The 19,770-nt window shown below is 35.7% G+C and overlaps 1 protein-coding gene across 4 annotated transcripts in view; it reads left to right on the forward strand.

Moving 5' to 3' along the window:
* The window catches only part of LOC105475476 (cyclin dependent kinase 14), a 594,776-nt gene that overhangs the window by 354,810 nt on the left and 220,196 nt on the right, over positions 1–19,770 (forward strand). For all 4 annotated transcript variants that reach the window (XM_011730740.2, XM_011730739.3, XM_071094797.1 and 1 more), the window contains one exon: positions 16,604–16,697. In XM_011730740.2, the coding sequence (XP_011729042.1) occupies positions 16,604–16,697 (94 nt within the window). The remainder of the gene's footprint in view (positions 1–16,603; positions 16,698–19,770) is intronic.

Here is a 19,770-nt window from a genome sequence, read left to right on the forward strand (position 1 = left end):
TTAAAAAAATGATTTCTTCCATCCTCTCTGTCTTCACTTTCTAGAAAATTTGTATTACTTTGATATTGGAGCTCCTTTCTTAATCCTCTATTTTCTAAAGTCTTTTATATAACTTTTTATCTTACAAACCTTCTATTTTTAAAAAAACATTCAGCTTCCATATATAAAATTGTTCTTGCTTCCTTTCCTTCTGATCTCTATTTCTTAAACATGGGGATGGGGACATTTTTTTTTTTTTGCTTTTCATTTACTTTTGTACATTAAGCACTATAAATCTATACACTTAGAAGGGCCCAATTAACTAGTCAGTTCAATGTATATTGTTCAGGCAAAGAGCTAAACTTCTGTTTGGGAGGTCCTCAGATGTCAGTATCTTAAGGCTTATTCTTTGTTCCTCTTCACATGCTGATTACAAGCAGCTGACATCCTCAAAGCAGAGTGGAAAGGGGAGCTGATGGTCACATACATCAGTAAACGCATTTTTCACTTGATTTCCCTTTTTTTTCAGCTCAGTGCCTCGCCCTGCTCTCTACTGCAACTTTTGTCTTCAATTTGAGGCCTCCTGGGTTTAATGTCATGTACCCTGCTGGTGTGTGTTTAGGGTGAGATAAGAGATAGTCAGAGAAGACCTATGAGGCAAAAGTTTGCTCTTCATACAAATTTTCATTTCTCCCCTCTGTCTCTAGCTGTCAGACTCAGCTTCACACTTTTTTCATACTGAACTTTTTCCAAGTTGTTGTAGGTAAATAATCTGACTATAACTTGAAGCTGTAACTGCCTGTGGTCTGCCTAGATTGTCATGTCTTCATCTACATCTTCTCAAAACAGGTTACCTCTCATGGACTTGTGCCTTCTCCTAGAGTTCTTTTATCCTTGTTTGAAATTTATTTCCTAACTGACACTTTGGTCACTTTGGAGAAGACAAATGCAGCCATGTTAGTGGGTGCTGCTTGAGGGCAAGAACCAGGTCTTTCTCACCTTGAATGTCTTCATATTATGTAAGGTTGTCCAGAAGGGGTGAAAAGAGGGAAGGAGGGAGGTGGGAGGGAAGGGAGAGAGGTAGGGGGAGAGGGAGGGAATGAGGGAGGGAGGGAGGAAGGAAGGAAGAAAGGAAGGAAGGAAGGAAGGAAGGAAGGAAGGAAGGAAGGAAGGAAAAGGGAAGGGAAGGGAAGGGAAGGGAGGGGAAGGGAGGGGAGGGGAGGGGAGGGGAGGGGAGGGGAAGGGAAGGGAAACTGCTCATATTATATAAGGAGGGAATTAGGTTCGTATTGTATAAGGATCTTTGTGGGAAGGGAGCTGCCCTAATTCCAGAGGTGTCCAGACAGGGAGATCTGTGCACGTTTTACCACATGCCCTGCTTTTGTTGATTATTTAATATTGGTGACTTTAACTGTGCACATTGACTACTAAGGGTCTTTGCCATGTAGATATTTGTGATTTTCCTAGGGCACACATTTAACTTGCCTATGCTGATGAGTGGGAGCCGATTAAATAGCATAATGCAGGCAGGAAATTCATGACTGCTGGCATCTTAGTGTGGTGGTGGTTTATAATCCCTACCATTTAACTCTTAGTGAAATAACAAATTTATGAAAACCAACCTGAAAAGAAAGCCATTCACTGGTTGATGAGAAAGTGATGCAAGTTAATAAAATATGAGGTCATAATTCTTAAAGAGATAATAATTTTATATGAGTGCATTACAGAAAGTAGTTCTTTGGATCTGTGGGCTGTATGAATCCAAAAAAAAGCTTGCTGTTAAAAACCAGCAAAAGTAGTGAAGCATTTTCAACAAGTGTTTAGGCAATAGAAAATTTCTAATTCAGTGAAGGTGAAAAAGTGGATTAACTTGTATGCACAGGAAAGACATGATTGAATGGAAATGTGATTGGAGAGAAACTAGGGGCCTCTATAAATGTCATTGTGTGACAATAGTTACTAAAGATGCCTACTAGAATGTTACTAGGATGTCTACTTCGTATTGCTTATTGAAGGATGGAAATGGAGAATTCTGTGCTTATTATTACAATTGTGAGTTAATTCCTCAGTACTGCATTACCTGGAGTGTATTTTAATTAAGAATCCCATTTTCGTTTGCTGGTATTTTGTTGTATGAATTACTATAACTTAAATGTTCTGGTGGGTTTCTTAATTTTAGATGCTATATTATGTAATTGATAAACTTAGATATTTGTGGGTCTTTTAAAAAATTTATTCTTCAAATGTTGTATCCTTAGATTCCTGTTGGTAGATGTCATTAAAAAAAAAAATAAAATAAATAAAGCAATAGTTGAAAAAGAACTAAACTTGAATTCAACTAAAACAACCTATCAGTGTCCAAGAAACAGCCTGCTAAATTTCAATAAAAATAAAACAAAATGTATTCATAGTATGTGACAGTCGCTTAGTAATTACTAATGACTGAATCTGAGTAGCTTCCTATTTTCCTACACCCATGTGGGTAGCTCATCTTTTACTGTGGCATTTTCTAGTTCTCTGTATTTCTGTGTGAGACAATAGATTCCAAGAGTGGGATGTTTATATAATTGAATTTTCAGTTGAGCTTGGCAAAGCTTTTCTCATTTTTTTCTGATTGATGATTTAAATGGTTCTTCCTTTATTGTTAGCTTTTGCCATATTGGTGTTTGAATACTTAATATATTCATAGCCTAATGGAAACTCCAACAGATGAAAAACTTTATTATAGAAATAAATAAATTTCCATCTATTTGTGACCATTTTATAACACCTGAAATTAGAGGTGCTTGTTTTTGTTTGTTTGTTTTTTCTCACACACTGCGTGTGGTTGGTGGTAACACAGAAAAAAAAACAAAACAAAACAAAATACAGCTCTAGAATCTCAGGGTAGCTCCCTTCCCACAAAAATCTCCCTTTTACCTTGTTAGTCACTTCATTCATTTATTCATTCAGCAAAACATTACAGAATGTCGAGAGGCTCAAGGTGAGAAAGACCTGGTTCCCGCCTCGAGCCTCGCCCACTAGCACTACTGCATTGTACAACCCCAAAGGCATCATTCAAGTTGTAATCTATGTGCAGTGGCCAGACTGCAAAGCTACATTCCAGGGCAAATATTTGGGAATATTCCGAGAAGCCCACAGACATCACCAAAAAAATGGGCCCTGATACTCTGTACTGGAAAGGTTTTTGCCTTTAGGTCTTGCATCTATTATCTAACATATTAGGTGGTTGTCAAGTATTTTACTGTAAAATATCAATCATCCAGTCATATATCTTAGTAGTGCCCATTTCAGCATTCTTATCCATAGTCCATCAAAGTCTAGCTATGCCATTTGATGACTGGAACTAAATATATCAACTTAACATAGTGTAAATTGAAGTTCAGAATTCTCCTTATAGTAAGATAATTTACATGGTTTTAGCAGTGATTTCTCTTCACAATATGCCACATGAAGTTTCTTGAAATAGATTGCTTGATGTGTCTTTTGCTTTGATTTTTAAGATAATTACCCATGAATAAATTTTTCCTAATTTCCTACATTATTGCATAAGGATTAATACATTTGCAGAGACAAGCCTTAAAATATGACTTCCTTATTTTGCATCAGCTGTCATATAAACAGAAATTAAAGATGTGCAAGGCTTATTAATTTTCTTTTTTTCTCGTTCTGCCTGATCTATGCTTATTCCTTAGAGAAGGGCCGTCATTGGTAGAATTTTAAATGAATTATCAAATGGAACTTCTTTCATTGTTCCATAATACAAGAAATAATATTTCTCTCCTATTTCTTGTAATATTTTTCATTTTTTTCTTATAGTAGTCCTCAGTGAGGGCATTTCCTATTTATATTTTTATATTAATTGTGACTGGTTGCTGGATGTAAACAGTCCAAATATTCCCTATTATCTATGTAACCTAGAGTTATTACTTTAAGACTCCATCTCTAGAGTCTTCATTATCCGTGGGAGTCTGGGTTGAATTTTTAAGCTTTTTTTTTTTTTTTTTTGAGACCAAGTCTCACCCTGTCACCCAGGCTGGAGTGTCGTGGTGCAATCTCGGCTCACTGCAACCTCTGCCTCCCAGGTTCAAGCAATTCTCCTGCCTCAGCCTCCTGAGTAGCTGGGATTACAGATATGCGTCACCATGCCCAGCTAATTTTTGTATTTTTAGTAGAGACAAGACTTCACCATGTTGGCCAGGCTGTTCTTGAACTCCTGACCTCAGGTGATCCACCCGCCTCAGCTTCTCAAAGTGCTGGGATTAAAGGTGTGAGCCACCGCGCCCAGCCAAATTTTTAAGCATTTTTTAAACACAGCCAACATCTTATTTTCAGTGCATTAGGAATGATGGTAGACTTCAGTTTTCTAGGGTAGTTTTACTGTGTTCTCTGCCAAACCCTCTAATTTTGAAGATTTGGTTTTGATTTTAACTTTATCTTTGCTGGCATTTGTGTCACCTGGGAAGGAATCAAAGTTGCCATCTCTGTTTCGTCTTTTTTAACCTGACCAGGCTGACCAAATAAAGACAGGTTGTTCTGACTGCGGAGGCAGCATAGCATAATGAAGAGATTGCTAACCCTGGATTCAGGAGATGCAGTTTCTGATTCTGCGACCAACACTAAGACACTTAAACATATAATACAGCTTCCTTACATGTAAAAATCAAAACATTGTCTGAAGCCTTCTCAAAGGTACCTCTATCTCTAAATGTTAGCATTTGAGTAAATTGTACAGTGGAGGGAAAGGTTTCCATGGAGACTGTTGGAGTTCCTTTGGAGTCTCTTAGAAATGAAGTTAGAGTTTAGATATTTTGGTGAAATTACTGAGTTGATTTTTTTTTAGTGTTTAATTTCGTATGATAATATTAGCTCTAAATCAAATGCCTTTTTCTGTTGCAGTATCTTGTGTGTACTCCTCAGACTAGTTTATGCAATTCATTCATTTATTCCCTCATTTTAAAGATACTTACTGAACACCTATTTTGTACAAAGCAGTTTGTGAGATCTTGGAGCTGAAAAGATGAGAAAGATCTATTCATGCCTTCAAGGTCACAGGGAAAGACAGTGTGATGAGCCATAGCACAGGTATATGGTTAAGACAGTGGCAGCTCAGAGGTGAAGGTGATAAATTTGTCCTTGGTGAATGATTAAGGGGGTCAGGAGAGGCTTCACCCAGTGGTAATTACTCTGCCTGACTTCTCAAAGCCATATTTCCAAGCTGACAAAGCTAGGTTTGAAGGACATGTAGATCATGCCATGGACAAAGATGAACAGGTGAAATATCTGGTGTTTTGTGGATAGAGATGGAGGATAGGATTTCAGAAGCATTCGAAAAGGACAGTAAGGAGGAAGAGAGAAAGCGGTTGGAGATCAGATCGTAGAAGTATTTAGGAATACTTAGGATGTGGACAACTTGATGACTGTATACACATAGTGAAGAAAAAAAAAAAAGGCAAAAGATTTTAGATGATTCCTGGATCTGGTAAATGAACCAGACAGCAAAAATACAACTTTGCCATTTCATTAGAAAAAAATAATAATAAATGTACATAGTACTTAAAGTGTATAAGCAAAAATTATCATTGGAACATAAGGAACATTTATGCTGGTTGGTACTTTAAGATGGTTGGGCTTCTCAGTCTTCCCTGTTAGTTTTATTGCTGATGTAGATCCTAGTAAGAGGATTCTAATCACTTGCCTGGTGCCTCCCTCCAAGTCAGCAGCAGGCCATCCTGGGCCTTGAGTCTACCGAACTATATTAGCTTCCTGTACTTTATTTTTTACTTTTGTTTTTATTCTGATATGCTTAATTTGTAAGTAGAACTTCTTAGAGATATAATTTTGTTTCATAGTTGAAAAATAAATGTTACAGTTTCTCGTTATATTAAAAGTTTATTGTTTTGAATCAAATGTTTTCTAAGATGGGCTTTTACCCACAATCTAGGGTTATATTTTCATTCCTTGAGAGTAAAATACTCCATAGAAGTATTTGACTAAGATATATTGTGCCTATCTGTGCCTAATGAAGCACTAACCACAGTAAATGATGAGTGGCAGTTTAATCAATTCGGTTCCTTCAGTAGTCACCAAGGGCATGCAGAATGTAATTTTTTAATCTTTCACTTTTCAAATACTGCAAATGCCAAAATGAAAAGATTAAGTCTGTTATATGTAATAAATTTTCTTTCAGAATATAAAAAAAAAAGTCACTTTTTAATTTTCATCTTTTTGAAGCTGACCTCCTAGGGAAGAAAGTTCTTTGGTCTATTTTACAAATATATACATTCCTTCAGAGAAGAGTAAGATAAATAAATGGCTACTCTGGTGCATCAAATAGTTCTAGCTTTAATTCCTTAATGGTTTATTTCAGTGAACCATGGCTAAATAAAATTACCTATTAGGTTAATTAATGTGGAAGCATTCTGAGCTTGTATTGCATCCCTGTGCGTTAAATTTAGATTATGTTTTGCATTTAATCTAACTCATTTCAGTGATCTCCTCTTTCTATGTTATTCCTTTGGCTGGAGCTTGAATATATGTTCAGATAATTGATCTGAGTTATAAAACTCCATTCAAAACAGAATTACCCAAATTCCTTTACATTCTTGCCCCTTGGTATCTGATTTTGAGAACAGCAGCATCAACATGGCTTGGAAGCTTGTTAGAAATGCAGGATCTCAGGCCTCAACCCATACCCAGTAATTAGAATCTGAATTCTAAGAAGATCCCCACGTGGTTAGCATACACATTAAAGGATGAGAAGCACTGCTTCAAGTACTATTTTTGGAAGGATACATAGGATTCGAGGAAATTTCTGATGCCAGCATAATGTCAAAAGGCAGAAAGGCAAGAGAACTAACCTGTAGTGAGTTATGGTTCTGTTCATCTGCTTGCCTCCTGTCAGAATCAGAAACAGCTTGACACTCCCTTTTTTCATATCCTTCTTTCCAAAGGTTTTGACAATTTAGATGGCTCTGAATGGCTCTAAATAATTTTCTAAACTTGAGAAGAGGCCTCTTACCACTTTCAGTTAGGAAATTGTGTATAAGAAGGGGCAGGTCTCCCCCCACCATAATAGTCTAAGTTTGATGAGTCATTGTTCCTGCTGCACATATGGCAGTGCACGGGCAGTGCTGTGTCATGATCCCTCTAGAACTGAAACTGTCACTCTGCTTGAAGCTTTCAGTCCTAAGGAATCCCAAGCCTTTCCTAACACATGGATGAAATAAAAAACTAAAATCTAGGCAATGTTTTCTGACATTTTCATTGCACCGTATTTTAAAATATTAGAGTCTTTCTACATTATCTGCTGAGATTGAGCCAAACATTTGCCTTGAGAATTAGGGAAGAAGGAGAACAATGGTTTTTTTTTTGATATCTTAATCTAACCAAAATTAGATTAATGTCAACTAGAGAAATAATAACCTTTAGGTCTTATTCTGCTTCCTCATGTGATATAATTATTTATTGAGTTAATTACCATCTAGTTAACATATCTTTTTGAGAAAATTGAGTATAGTCCACTGAAAATATCATGGATCAAATGCAGATTTTTTATTATGCATGCTGATGGATGTAATTAATCCATATTTTAGTTGAAAGATATAAAGTTATCCTACACCATAAAATCCCAACAGGACTATGATGAACAGATACATACATGACAAGGCATATTAGCTGGTGCCTTTTTGACCTAACCCTATTTCATTCAGGTCTGGTTATGTTGCCGTATCTCCAAAACCCCTATCAGTCATTTGGATTATATTTTTAAAAGTAAAAGACCAAATCTTTGTTCTAAGAAAGGTGATGATGGCTACTACATTTACAAGTAAATAAATAAATTGCAGTTGTAGAAAGTATCATGGAGAGCACAGAGTTAGGGGACCTAACATAGTCTAAGAGATCCAGGAGGCCTTCCCACAGAAGTAACCCTGAACTTGTCTTTCCCTGTTCTAATGGAGGAAAGTTCTTACTCCTTCCCTATGAATTCCATTTTTTTCTATGTACTACACACTCCACCCCACCATTTCCCCAAATATAGTATTTTAAATAAATCTTTTCACCTTGAATTCCTTTGCCATAGAGTATATGTATATATACATTTTCAAATACTTTCATATGAAATTTTTAATTTAATTTTTTAATTGACAATAATTTACATATTTATGGGGTACATAGTGATGTTTTGATATGTATAATATATAGTGATAAGATCAGGGTAATTAGCCCATCCCTCATATAAACTCATATAAAACATTTATCATTTCTTTGTGTTGGAAACATTCAATATCTTCTAGCCATTTGAAACTATATAATATAGTATTATTGTTATAGTCTTAATAATATATATAGTATATGTTACATATAATATAGTCTTATTTTCTTAACTATAGTCATCCTGCAATGGTATAAGACACGGAACTTATTGCTTCCTTCTGGCCGTAATTTTGTATCTTTTAATAAATCTCTCCCTATACTTTCCTTCCCTACCCTTACCAGCCTCTAGTATCTTCTGTTCTACTTTTTACTTCTACGACATTGACTTTTTTTAGCTTCCATATATGAGTGAGAACATGCGGTGTTTAACTTTCTGTTCCTGGCTTATTTCACTTAACATAATGTCCTCCATTTCTATGTTGTCACAAATGACAAGATTTCATTCTTTTTTATGGCTGAATAGTATTCATTGTGCTTGTAGACCACATTTTCTTCATACATTTATCTGTTGTTGAACACCTAGCTTCATTTCCTATCTTGGCTATTGTGAATAGTTCTGCAGTAAACATGGGGGTGCAAATGTCTCTTCAATATACTGATTTTCTTTCCTTTGGATAAATTCCCAGTAGTGGGATGGCTAGCTCATATGGTAGTTCTATTTGTAGTTTTTTGAGAAACCTCCATACAGTTCTCCATAGAACATTCCCACCAACAGTATATAAGAGTTCCCTTTTCTCCACATCCTCATCAGCATTTGTTATTTTTTAATCTTTTTCATAATGGCCATCATAATTGGAGTGAAATGTCTTATCGTGATTTTGATGAGAATTTCCCTGATGATTAGTGATGTTGAGCACTTTTTCATGTTTCTTGGCCATTTGTGTGTCTTCTTTTGGAAAATGTCTGTTCAGATTATTTGTCCCCCCTTTTTTTTTCTTTTAAAGAGACAGGGTCCTTCTCTGTCACTCAGGGTGGAGTGCAGTAGTACAATCATAGCTCACTGCAGCCTCAGTCTCCTGGGTTCCAGCAATCCTCCCACCTCAGCCTCTTGAGCCGCTGAGACTACAGGTGCAGTCCCACCATGCCTGGCAATTTTTTTTTTAAATTTTTTGTGGAGACAGTCTTGCTATGTTACCCAGATTGGTCTGGAACTCCCTAGTCTCAAGCGATTCTCCCACCTCAGCTTCCAAACTGCTGGGATTACAGGCATCGACCATGGCCCCCGGCCTCATCGACCCATTTTTAAATAAGATTGTTTTTTCAATGTTGAGATATTTGAGTTCCTTATATATTCTAGATATTAATCCCCTGTCATATAAATAGTTTGCAAATATTTACTCTCATTTTCTGGGTTGTTCTTTCACTCTGTTGATTGTTTCACTCTGTTTTCCTGCATGTAGCTACATTCCTACCCCACTGTATAAAAACTCAGTTTAAGTCAGTTGGGGAGAAGGATTTGAGACTTATCTCCTGTCCGTACAGAAGCTTTAAGTGTAGAAGCTTTTGGTTTGATATAATCCCATTTGTTTATTTTTGCTTTTGTTGCCTGTGCTTTTGATGTTTTATTCATAAAATCTTTTCCCAGATCAATGTCCTGAAGTGTTTCCCCTATGTTTTCTTCTAGTAGTTTTATAGTTTTGGGCCTTATGTTTAAGTCTTTAATCATTTTGAGGTGATTTTGTATACTGTGAGGCGTGGAAGTCTAGTTTTGTTCTTCTGGATAAGAATATCCAATTTTCCCAGCAGCACTGATTGAAGAGCTTGTCATTGTCCTGTGAGTGTTCTTGGCACTGTTATCAAAACACCAGGGGTTCAGCCTAGGTCCCATTTGCCTGCTGCACAGAAAGCCACTGACTGAGACAATGAGTTTTACCAGGGAAGAAGCCTTTGTTTGGGTGCTGCAGCTGAAGAGACAAGAGAAAAGTCTCAAATCCATCTCCCCAGCTGACTAAAATTGGGGGTTTATATAGTGGAGAAGGAATGTAGCTACATGCGAGGAAACAGGAATTAGGCAGAAATAAGGAAGAGAAGTTTCAGTTCTGTAATACTGTTGGAGTTCTGAGTGTGGGTTTCCTGAGAAACAAACTCAGATAAGACAAATATGTTTCAAGCTTTAAGACCAGGAGATCAATTTCTATGTTTATTCTTTTAAAAAGCCCATAAACATCAGACTTATGGGAAATCATGACATACCACTTGTGATGTTAACCTTTGTCACATGGCTGAGATAGTGTTTGCCAGTTTTCTCCATTGTAAATTTGCCGTCCACACCCACTCTCCACTCCTACTTCCTTACTATACTCTTTGGAAACAAGTCACTAAGCTCAGCTTACACAGAATAGCCAGGGGAACGAGGGTTGCATTGCTTTTGATTCATTCAGCAAATATTTTTGAGCCCTTATTATGTGCCTGACACTCTGCTATGTCCTGGGAATAAGGTGATATCCACAACCTTGTCCCTGATCTTGTAGATGTTCCATCTAGAGGAGACACACGCCCAAAAGCCAAATGCAATTGAACATTTTTAAGTGTTTTGAAGGGGACAAACTAGGAAAAGCAGGGTGAGACACTGGGGCTGGGGCCGTAAGGAGGAACTGCCTTACAGGTGGTCACTGGGAAAGACATTTCTAAGTGGAGCTATTTGCACTAACCCCTGAACAGCAAAAAGCAATTAACCAGGTACAGAGAAGGCAAAGGGAACAACAATCCGTGCAGAGATCCTGGGATGGGAAGGAGTGTGGCAAGTTTTATGAGAGGACAGTGGAACAGCATGGCTGGAGCAGAGAAAATCTAATGTGGATACAGACGTGATGTAAATTTGGAGATAGAAGTCAGTTGCACAGCATGTGGAGGCTTCACTGCCTGCAGCCTCTACTGTTGATTTTAAGGAAGAAAAAAGTTCAAGGGATAATTTTAAAAACTGGATTCCTCTCCTGTTGTCAATATAGGGGCACGCATGTAGGGTATGAGTAGAAAGAAAACAGGTGGAAAGAAAATCCTCTGAAATCAGGATAGAACCAGCATAATTTTGGAAACCCCTTATGTTTATAAAATTAAAGTTAACAGGTAAAATTTTCTAATGTTTATAAAATAAAAGGTAGTACTTCCAAGCATGGTATAATGCTTCCCTATCTTCTAAATATAAAATAGAAACTTTTTTAAAGTTAGTAAAATAAACTGTCCTTCTCCCTCTCATGATACATATCAGCTCACCAAATTCTCTATTTTGGGAAAAAGTTAGATGGCACCTTATTTAAAAACATCACTACACATATTTTCTCCCAATTTATTTCTCAGTTCAAAACACTTTAGAGATTAAAATATCTATCTTCAAGTTTAAAATATCTACTAATTTTTGACAAAATGCAGGAAACTTCTAAGGCATATTTTATTACAGGAAAACTGCTAAAGAGAGTAGTGAAAAAACAGATCATAATTAAGAGATTATTTCTACTAATTACTTACAAATAATCATGACATATTATACTTTCTTTATTTGTTTTTCCATAACTGATTAGGATGACTTCTTCTATTACTGTGTTTTTTTGCAAGTGGAGCATAACATAGGTCAAGATTTCACAAACTTTGTAAAGGGCCTGATGGTAAAAATTTAGGTTTTGCAGGACATGTGGTTTCTGTAGCAACTACTTACCTTTGTCATTTCAATGAGAAAAGCAACCATACATGGTACCTAAATGAATGAGTGTGGTTGTTTTTCACTAAAGCTTATTTATAGATACTGAAATTAGAATTTCAGGTAATGTTCATATGTCACCAAATATTCTTCTTTTGATATTTTTCAAGCATTTAAAAATGTAGAAGCCATTCTTAGAATGGAATATGGACTTCTGCTCTCTTTTTAGATTTTTCTTCTCTTGTCCACATAGAGCCATAACAACAGCAGTTAGCTCTCTAAAGTTTCTTCAGTTTATTAGACCCTTTTTTCTCAACCTGGAATATTTCCATTCCCAGTGCCATCACTCCGTAATCCAACCAGCTTGCACTTGTCTAGCCCTTTCAGGCATTAAGCATCCTTGCTAACCCTACACTCTGAGCTAAGCATGTCCTCTCATGCTGAAGGAACTGTGTAAACTGAAATACGTTCGAATTACTGTGTTTATACCATACAGATCTGCTAAACAGAATCTTTATGGAGGTTTTCCCAAAATTAACAACAGTCCTAAAAGTTTACTGACCTCACCAACAATGAGAAGTGAAGCTGAGAAAAAAAAATTCTGAACTATTAGACATACCCCCAAACCAATGTTCACCACCATGCTAGAGGAAAGTCTAAGTTATCTCTACATTCTCGTTACAAAAAATGTTACTATAGAATTGTCATAAGAAGAATTAATTAAGATTATATAGCCAAAATTATAGAAAGAAATGTATTAGAGATTTATCAGATAAAGATAAATGTCAGATAGTTAATTTTACATTGTTTTCCTAAATGTCAGATTCTTTATTGCATTTGTTACCTTTTAAAATTTTGTGATTGCTTTTGACTGATTTGCTCATTCTAAATGCACTTTTATGGCCAATTTTTAGTTATAATTTTATAATCTTTTTAATAACAAAAACTCCCAGATTATGTAAGTTTCAATACTAAAAGATTGTCTGTCTCTGGTTGTACTGACAACAAATTGTCAATTCTGCTTAAAATTTTGTTTTGAATTGTGATGAAAAAAATCATTCATATACCTGAGACAGAAATCAAATTGGGAAATGTTTAGTTCAAAAAAATTGAAGAATCTGTGAGCCTCGGTGGGTGTTTATATATTACCTTACTGGGGAACTAATCCTAAAATAAGAATTTGAGCATACTGCATCCTGTGACACCTTTGATTGTAAGCTTTTGTGACCAGTTCTTATTCTTGAAAAATTTAGACTAAGTAGGTGATAATTACATAATTATTCAAATTCTCAAAAGAAGGAACAAAGGAGACATTTCCTGATATAAGATTATGTATCATAAATTATAGTGCTTCAAGTGGATGAATTTTTTTTTCTCAGTAAACCATTCAGTGCAGTCAATTTAATCCATTGAAAGAGGGAGCATGGGGCTAGTGGAGGGTAGAAAGAGGTGTGGGGAAAACAGACACTAGTTCTTTCATATTAAATTGAAGAACTCTTATTGCTGTATGGCAATAAGGCAGTCCAGTAATAAGGAATTCTGTTATATTCATATGTTGATATGTTTTATACATGTACTTTTTATTTTCTTTTACATTTTATCTCTTTTTGTGAGTCCTTTAAGTGTAATTCCCTCAGCTTCTTTAGTACATCCTCAAGCATCTTTGAAAAAGATGATGTCATAGGAAACATCCACTAGAAACGAAAATCCAAGTCTTAGCCAGCTAAGCAGATAAGAGCCTATAAAAATGCTACATCATTCCATTCCAGCTGAATAGAGTTGCAGCATAGATTTGTCTTTTAATCGTTCTAAGTAACATATTATGGAGATGATATAGACTAAACACAAGTAGTGCTAAAATAAATTCTATAAGTAGTTCTGGCAATGTAATAGTTACTTTCCTAGCCAGCCTAGCTGTGTACATAATGGGGGTGGCATGGCTTCTGCTAAGGCTCTTCACACTCTGAGCTGCAGCTTATGGTGGGAAAAAATGAAGACCGAAAAGTAAAGAGCAGAGAGGATACGCTGAGTGTAAAAAAGGAAGGTGCAGGTAGCTATTTAAGATCCAAGGTGTTTTATTGTGTAAACTTAAATAAGAAGAAAATAGTCTTAGAAAAGAATTCCTGACAGAAAAATTTGGAAAGCCACCATACTGAAAATTTAAGTAGACTTAACCAGACATCTGAAGCCCTAATATTTATAAGCACATCATTGTGTTTTAATATCCTAATAAAATAATTCTCTTGATACCTATGTTGTCTTTCAAATCTAAAATGAAAACATGTTGTGTAAAAACCCATCTACCTAGAACACTGGTTTGAAATTATTTACTACTTAAATAAAATTACATCCTATGATATAAAATGGCATTTGTTTGTTTTGAGTCATTTTAACACTGTATATTATTGGTGTTTACTTTGAATAAGAATCATGTGGTACAATAGGGAAGCAATTTCTGCAAATACATCACTTCTTTAATTCAAAACACTGTTTATATACAACTGTGATAACAACTGGAGTAGCTTTAGAGAAGTAGGTCACTTGGTCTTAACCCCTAGGTTTCTGAAATAAAGACTCAAGGGTTTGCTTGCCCTAAATTGAGTATGGGGGTGCAGCAGTGGAAGAAGTGTCCCAATATGTTCATGGTTTTATTAGAATACTTGCAGGAAACATAAACCCATTCAAATACAGCCAATGTAAAAATCTGGAGAATTTCCAGGAGGTAGAGAGTTCTAAAAAACAAAACGAAACAAAACAAAACTGGATCATCTGAACATCTAAGCCTGCAGAAGTCAAGAACCTAGTCAGTTCAGGGGATTTCATCTGCAGGAATGTGTAGCCATTCATGCTACTTCCCTGACACTAATGTGACTTAGCCATCTACATATGCTAGTTTCTTACCATACTGCCCTATTCTCCAGAGGAGCAGAAGTATCTAAGTGGCTCCCTGTCCATACTATGGATTGGTTATTCCTGTTGGGCTAGGTGCAAGATGCAGCAGTCTGGGAGGCAAGGCCTTTTGATTTACTGGACTAACTTGCTAGGTGGGAACTGTGAGATTGGCAGGTCAAGCTGCGAAAGAATGTCAAGCATAGTAGATGGCGGCTGATATATTGAGTAAGGGCTTAATCCATAAGCTCATAAGGGGAGCAATTCTGTCTGCTGAAAGATCCATGAAAGGCATCACAGAGGAGATGCATTTAAATAGGATTATAGTGGTTGAGGTGGAATTTGCTATCAAGAGCAAATAGGCAAAGAAGGAGGGTACTCTAGGTAGTGAAGCAATTTGAGTAAAATGGTATAGGTTTATGCTTGGCACTCAGGTACATCAGTCTGGCTCAGTGATTCTCACTGTAGCTGCCCTGAATCATCTGAGCAGCCCATGTGGATGCCTGGGCTCCAACCTAGATAAATTGAAACAGGATCTCTGGGGTTTGTGGTCAGAGATATGCAGTTTCTTAACCTTCTCCAGGTGATTCTAATGCAAAGAGGATTGAGAACCACTGAATGTCTAGAGGCTACAATACTTTATGCATTTGTGAAATATAGTTGGAAAAGGATGTTTGAACATGACTGTGAGGACTCATATATCAAGCTAAGGACTTAACTGTATTCTGTAAGTAATAGCACTAGAACGCACTATTTGATTGGTTTCCACCCTTTTCTGAGCCCAGTATAGTTGCATCTATTTAGAGTTATTTCAGGGCAGTAGATGGGGGCAGGAGGAGTGGGTAGGTTATGGGATCTAGGTGTACGTCACCTAGATAGCTCATGGTGCTCATTAAAAATACTGTTTATCAAATAATTCCATTAAAAATGGGCAAAAGACATGAACAGGCATTCTCAAAAGAAGACATACAACCAGCCAACAAACATACTAAAAAATGCTCCACATCACTAATCATCAGAGAAATGCAAATCAAAACCACAGTGAGATACTATCTCACACCAGTTAGAATGGTTATTATTAAAAAGTCAAAAAACAACAGATGCTGGCAAGGCTACAGAGAAAACGGAATGCTCATACACTGTTGGTGAAAATGTATAATTAATTAATTCAGCCACCATGGAAAGCAATTTGGAGATTTCTCAAAGAACTTAAAACAGAACTATCATACAACCCAGCAATCTCATAACTAGGTATATATCTGAAAGAAAACAAATCATTCTAAAAAAAAAGATACATGCACTCACGTATTCACCACAGCACTATTCACAATAGCAATGACATGGACTCAGCCTAGGTGCCCACCAACAATGGACTGGAGAAAGAAAATGTGATACATACATACCATGGAATACCATGCAGCCATGAAAAAGAATGAAATAGTGTTGTTTGCAGCAACATGGATGCAGCTGGAGGCCATTATGGTAAGTGAATTAACACAGGAACAGGAAACCAAATACTGCATGTTGTCATTCATAAGTGGGAGCTAAGCATCAGGTACTCATAGCATAAAAATGACAACAATAGAAACTAGAGACTACTAGAAGGAGGAGGAAGGGAGGGAGACAAGGGTTGACAAACTATTGGGTACTATGTATGCTCAGTACCTGGGTGATGGGATCATTCGTACCTCAGACCTCAGAGTCACACAGTATACCCATGTAACAAACCTGCACGTGTACCCCTGAATCTAAAAAGTTAGAAGGAAAAAGAAAACTGTTTACCCGCTGCTTCTCTTCTGTAGGAGTGGATATTCTAATTCCAGATTTAGTTTTCCTAAGCAGAATGTATTGAAGTTTTGTAATTATTCTTTCTTCTCTCTTTAGGGGAGTAGGTTGCATCTTTGTTGAAATGATCCAAGGAGTTGCTGCTTTTCCAGGAATGAAAGACATTCAGGATCAACTTGAACGAATATTTCTGGTAAGTCCTTTACAGAGTATTTCTGAGAAAAAATGGTTTCTAATTAGTCACTTAATGACAAATTTTACAGCAGTCTGTGGAAAATAATTTAAAACAAATTTATTGTCACATTTGGTTCTAACATATTTTGGACCTTTGAAAAAAGCAGGAAATCAGTTAAGAATTATGTTTTTATACTACTGTACATGAATAACATGTCAAAGTGGTAAGAAGGAACAGGGCGGGAGAGGCAATATAGAGAAAGTAATGGGTTAAAAATGACAGAAGAATTCCAAATAATTAATATAGATACTCCCTCCCCTTCATGTAGGTGGAGCTTAACTCCCCCGTCCCCCTTGACTGTGAGCTTTGATAACTTCCTTCCATAAAGCAGAGCATGGACAGTGGGAAGACGGTGACTTTACAATAGAGACACCAGTTAAACAGTACTTCAGTCAGGTTTTCCAAGGCTATCATCATCAAAGATAAGTCATGTTAGTGGGGTGTACCCTTGATATGATGTGTTGATAATGGCAGCTCACCTCTGTGGTCTTCCTCCCCAAACCATAGCCCCAGTTAAATCGTAAAAAATACATCACACGAGCCAAAACTGACAGACATTCTACAAAATACATGACTAGTAGTCTTCAAAACTGTCAAAGTCATCAAAAACAAGGAAAGTTTGAGAAACTGTCATAAATCACAGGAGGCTAGGGGAGACATGACAACTCAATGTAATGTGGTCTCCTGGATGAAATACTTGAAAGGAAGAACATTATTAAGTATGTTGTTCAGTTAATATCAGTGTACCAATGTGAGTTTCTTAGCTGTGACAAATGTACCATATTATGTAAGATTTTCACTAGAGAGGGAAACTGGGCGAGGGGTATACATGAGCTCTCTGTATTATGTTTTGTAACTTTTCTGTAAATCTAAAACTATTCTAAAATTAAAAGCTTATTTAAACTTTTGAAAGTCTGCAAAAAGTAAGTGTTCTAGAGCCAGACTATCTGGACTTACCACCCTTCTCTGTCACTTTTTAGCCATGGGACTTTCAGCAAGGGGCTTATTAGTTCTCTGAGCTTTAGTTTTCTCATGGTTGAAATGAGGGATAATAATAGCACCTTCTTCATAGGTGGCTTTGAAGAATAATTGACTAATATATAAGTTCTTTTCGGACTCTGCTTGGCACATAGTAAATACTTTACATATATATAAATCATTGTTATTTTTATTACATCATTTTATGCCAAATACTTTTATTCAGTAGAGTTTCCACATTAGCTAATATTCATATAAACCTGTAATTTAAAACATGAAATCAGAGTTAGACAAATTAAGTGCAACATTAAAATATAGCTATCATATTAAGAATAAAATCTGCAATAGAGCGTAGTGATACAAACTGAGGCTCCATCACTATTGTGTTCACCTTAATGTCAGCAATAAAATGGTAAGAAAAGAAGACTAGAAACTAGGAAATTAAAGCACATCTGATTCCTCTATGCAGCAGCCTATATCCCTGTGAGTCACTGTGCGCTAACAACAAATGGACAATCAACAAAGTACCTAACATAGAAACCGTCCTCAAAGTGTTGTCCTGTTGGTTTTGTTCTTTCAGAAACCATCTGTATCCACTTCCTTTCAATTTTATTTTATTCGATATCTATAAATTCCCAAAAATGTTAACATGATTATAAAAATAGTGTATCTTTATAATGGAAAATTCCTACAGTGTTAAAATGAATAAAAGCTGAAAAAATCACCCTTTGTCCTACCATGCAGAGAAAATCACATCTAGTACTTGGACATATACCTTCCATAGAGTTTTTCTATACATATTTGAAAAGATTGAATCATATCTTGTATATGCTTTTGGAACCAGCTATTTTCACTAAACAATTTGTAATTAGCACCTTTCAATGAAAAATAAATTCAGAAACCTATCATTCTTAATGACTGGGGAGTGTTTCGTTGTATGGATGAGACATTATTTACTTAACCAGCCCAATATTGATAGCTTGTTTTCAGTTTTTCACTATAATAAAATGCTGCACAATCATCCTGTTAAGAATAATTATTAGAATAAGAAGTCCTTATTTCAATAAAATTTAATTTATATAGATGTATTGACCATTTCTTCATATCCATCCCTTCATTTAAACTCATGAAGCCCTTTTTTCTCCCTGCTCCCAAGAACGTCTCTTATTCACTTTACTGAGATTGTACTGAGTCTATAAAAATAATATAAAATAGTACTTTCCTATCCAAGATTAAATTACTCAATTTTATGGCCATTAGCATAAATGTGCAGCTTTTATAAACATGTTTGTTTTTTCGTTCTACTCAATACTTTACTTTTATTCAATTATTTTAAATAACTTTTTCACAATAATTTTCTTAAAAATATAAACTTTTCCATATATTTTGTATTGACAAAAATGGCCTAGAAGGAACTTCAATGGGCTGTAGTGTATATACATTTTTATGCAAAAACATATCTCCAAATATTTAGCATTTTTATTTACATAAAGCTCATGTATAATAATAATAGTATCACTAAATTATATGCTGATAATTTTCTAAACTTTAGACTCCACTTTTCACTCTCTGATAGCTGTTGAACAATAATTATGTAACTTGTCAAATTACTGATATCTGGTAGAATTATTACTATACTGTATTTGAAAGCAGAAAACTTTAAAAAGGGAATTGTACTGAAAGACATAGCTCCACTTATATATTACTTTAGCTTGAATTATAAAAGAAAAGAAATTGTTATATAAGTGAGATATACAGCAACAGAACAAAAAAGTGAGTTTCATAAAAGCAAAATTTATTGACATAGCTTAGTCAAAGCTTTCATTTGAAATCTTTGTTTAACAGAAGTAATTTCCATTGGGTAATGTCTTATTGGATTACTTCCTGTATGAAATTTTGCTATTATTTATTAATATTATGGCATTAGTTTCCTAATTTTATGGGTATTCGGAGACCTTTGAGCTATGACTAGGCTTTTAATAAGTCAGAGATATAAATCATTTTAAATTTCCCATGGGATTATTGATACACTAAACTACCGTTGCTCTTGTTG

Source organism: Macaca nemestrina, chromosome 4 (genome assembly GCF_043159975.1).
Source record: "Macaca nemestrina isolate mMacNem1 chromosome 4, mMacNem.hap1, whole genome shotgun sequence".
NCBI lineage: Eukaryota > Metazoa > Chordata > Mammalia > Primates > Cercopithecidae > Macaca > Macaca nemestrina.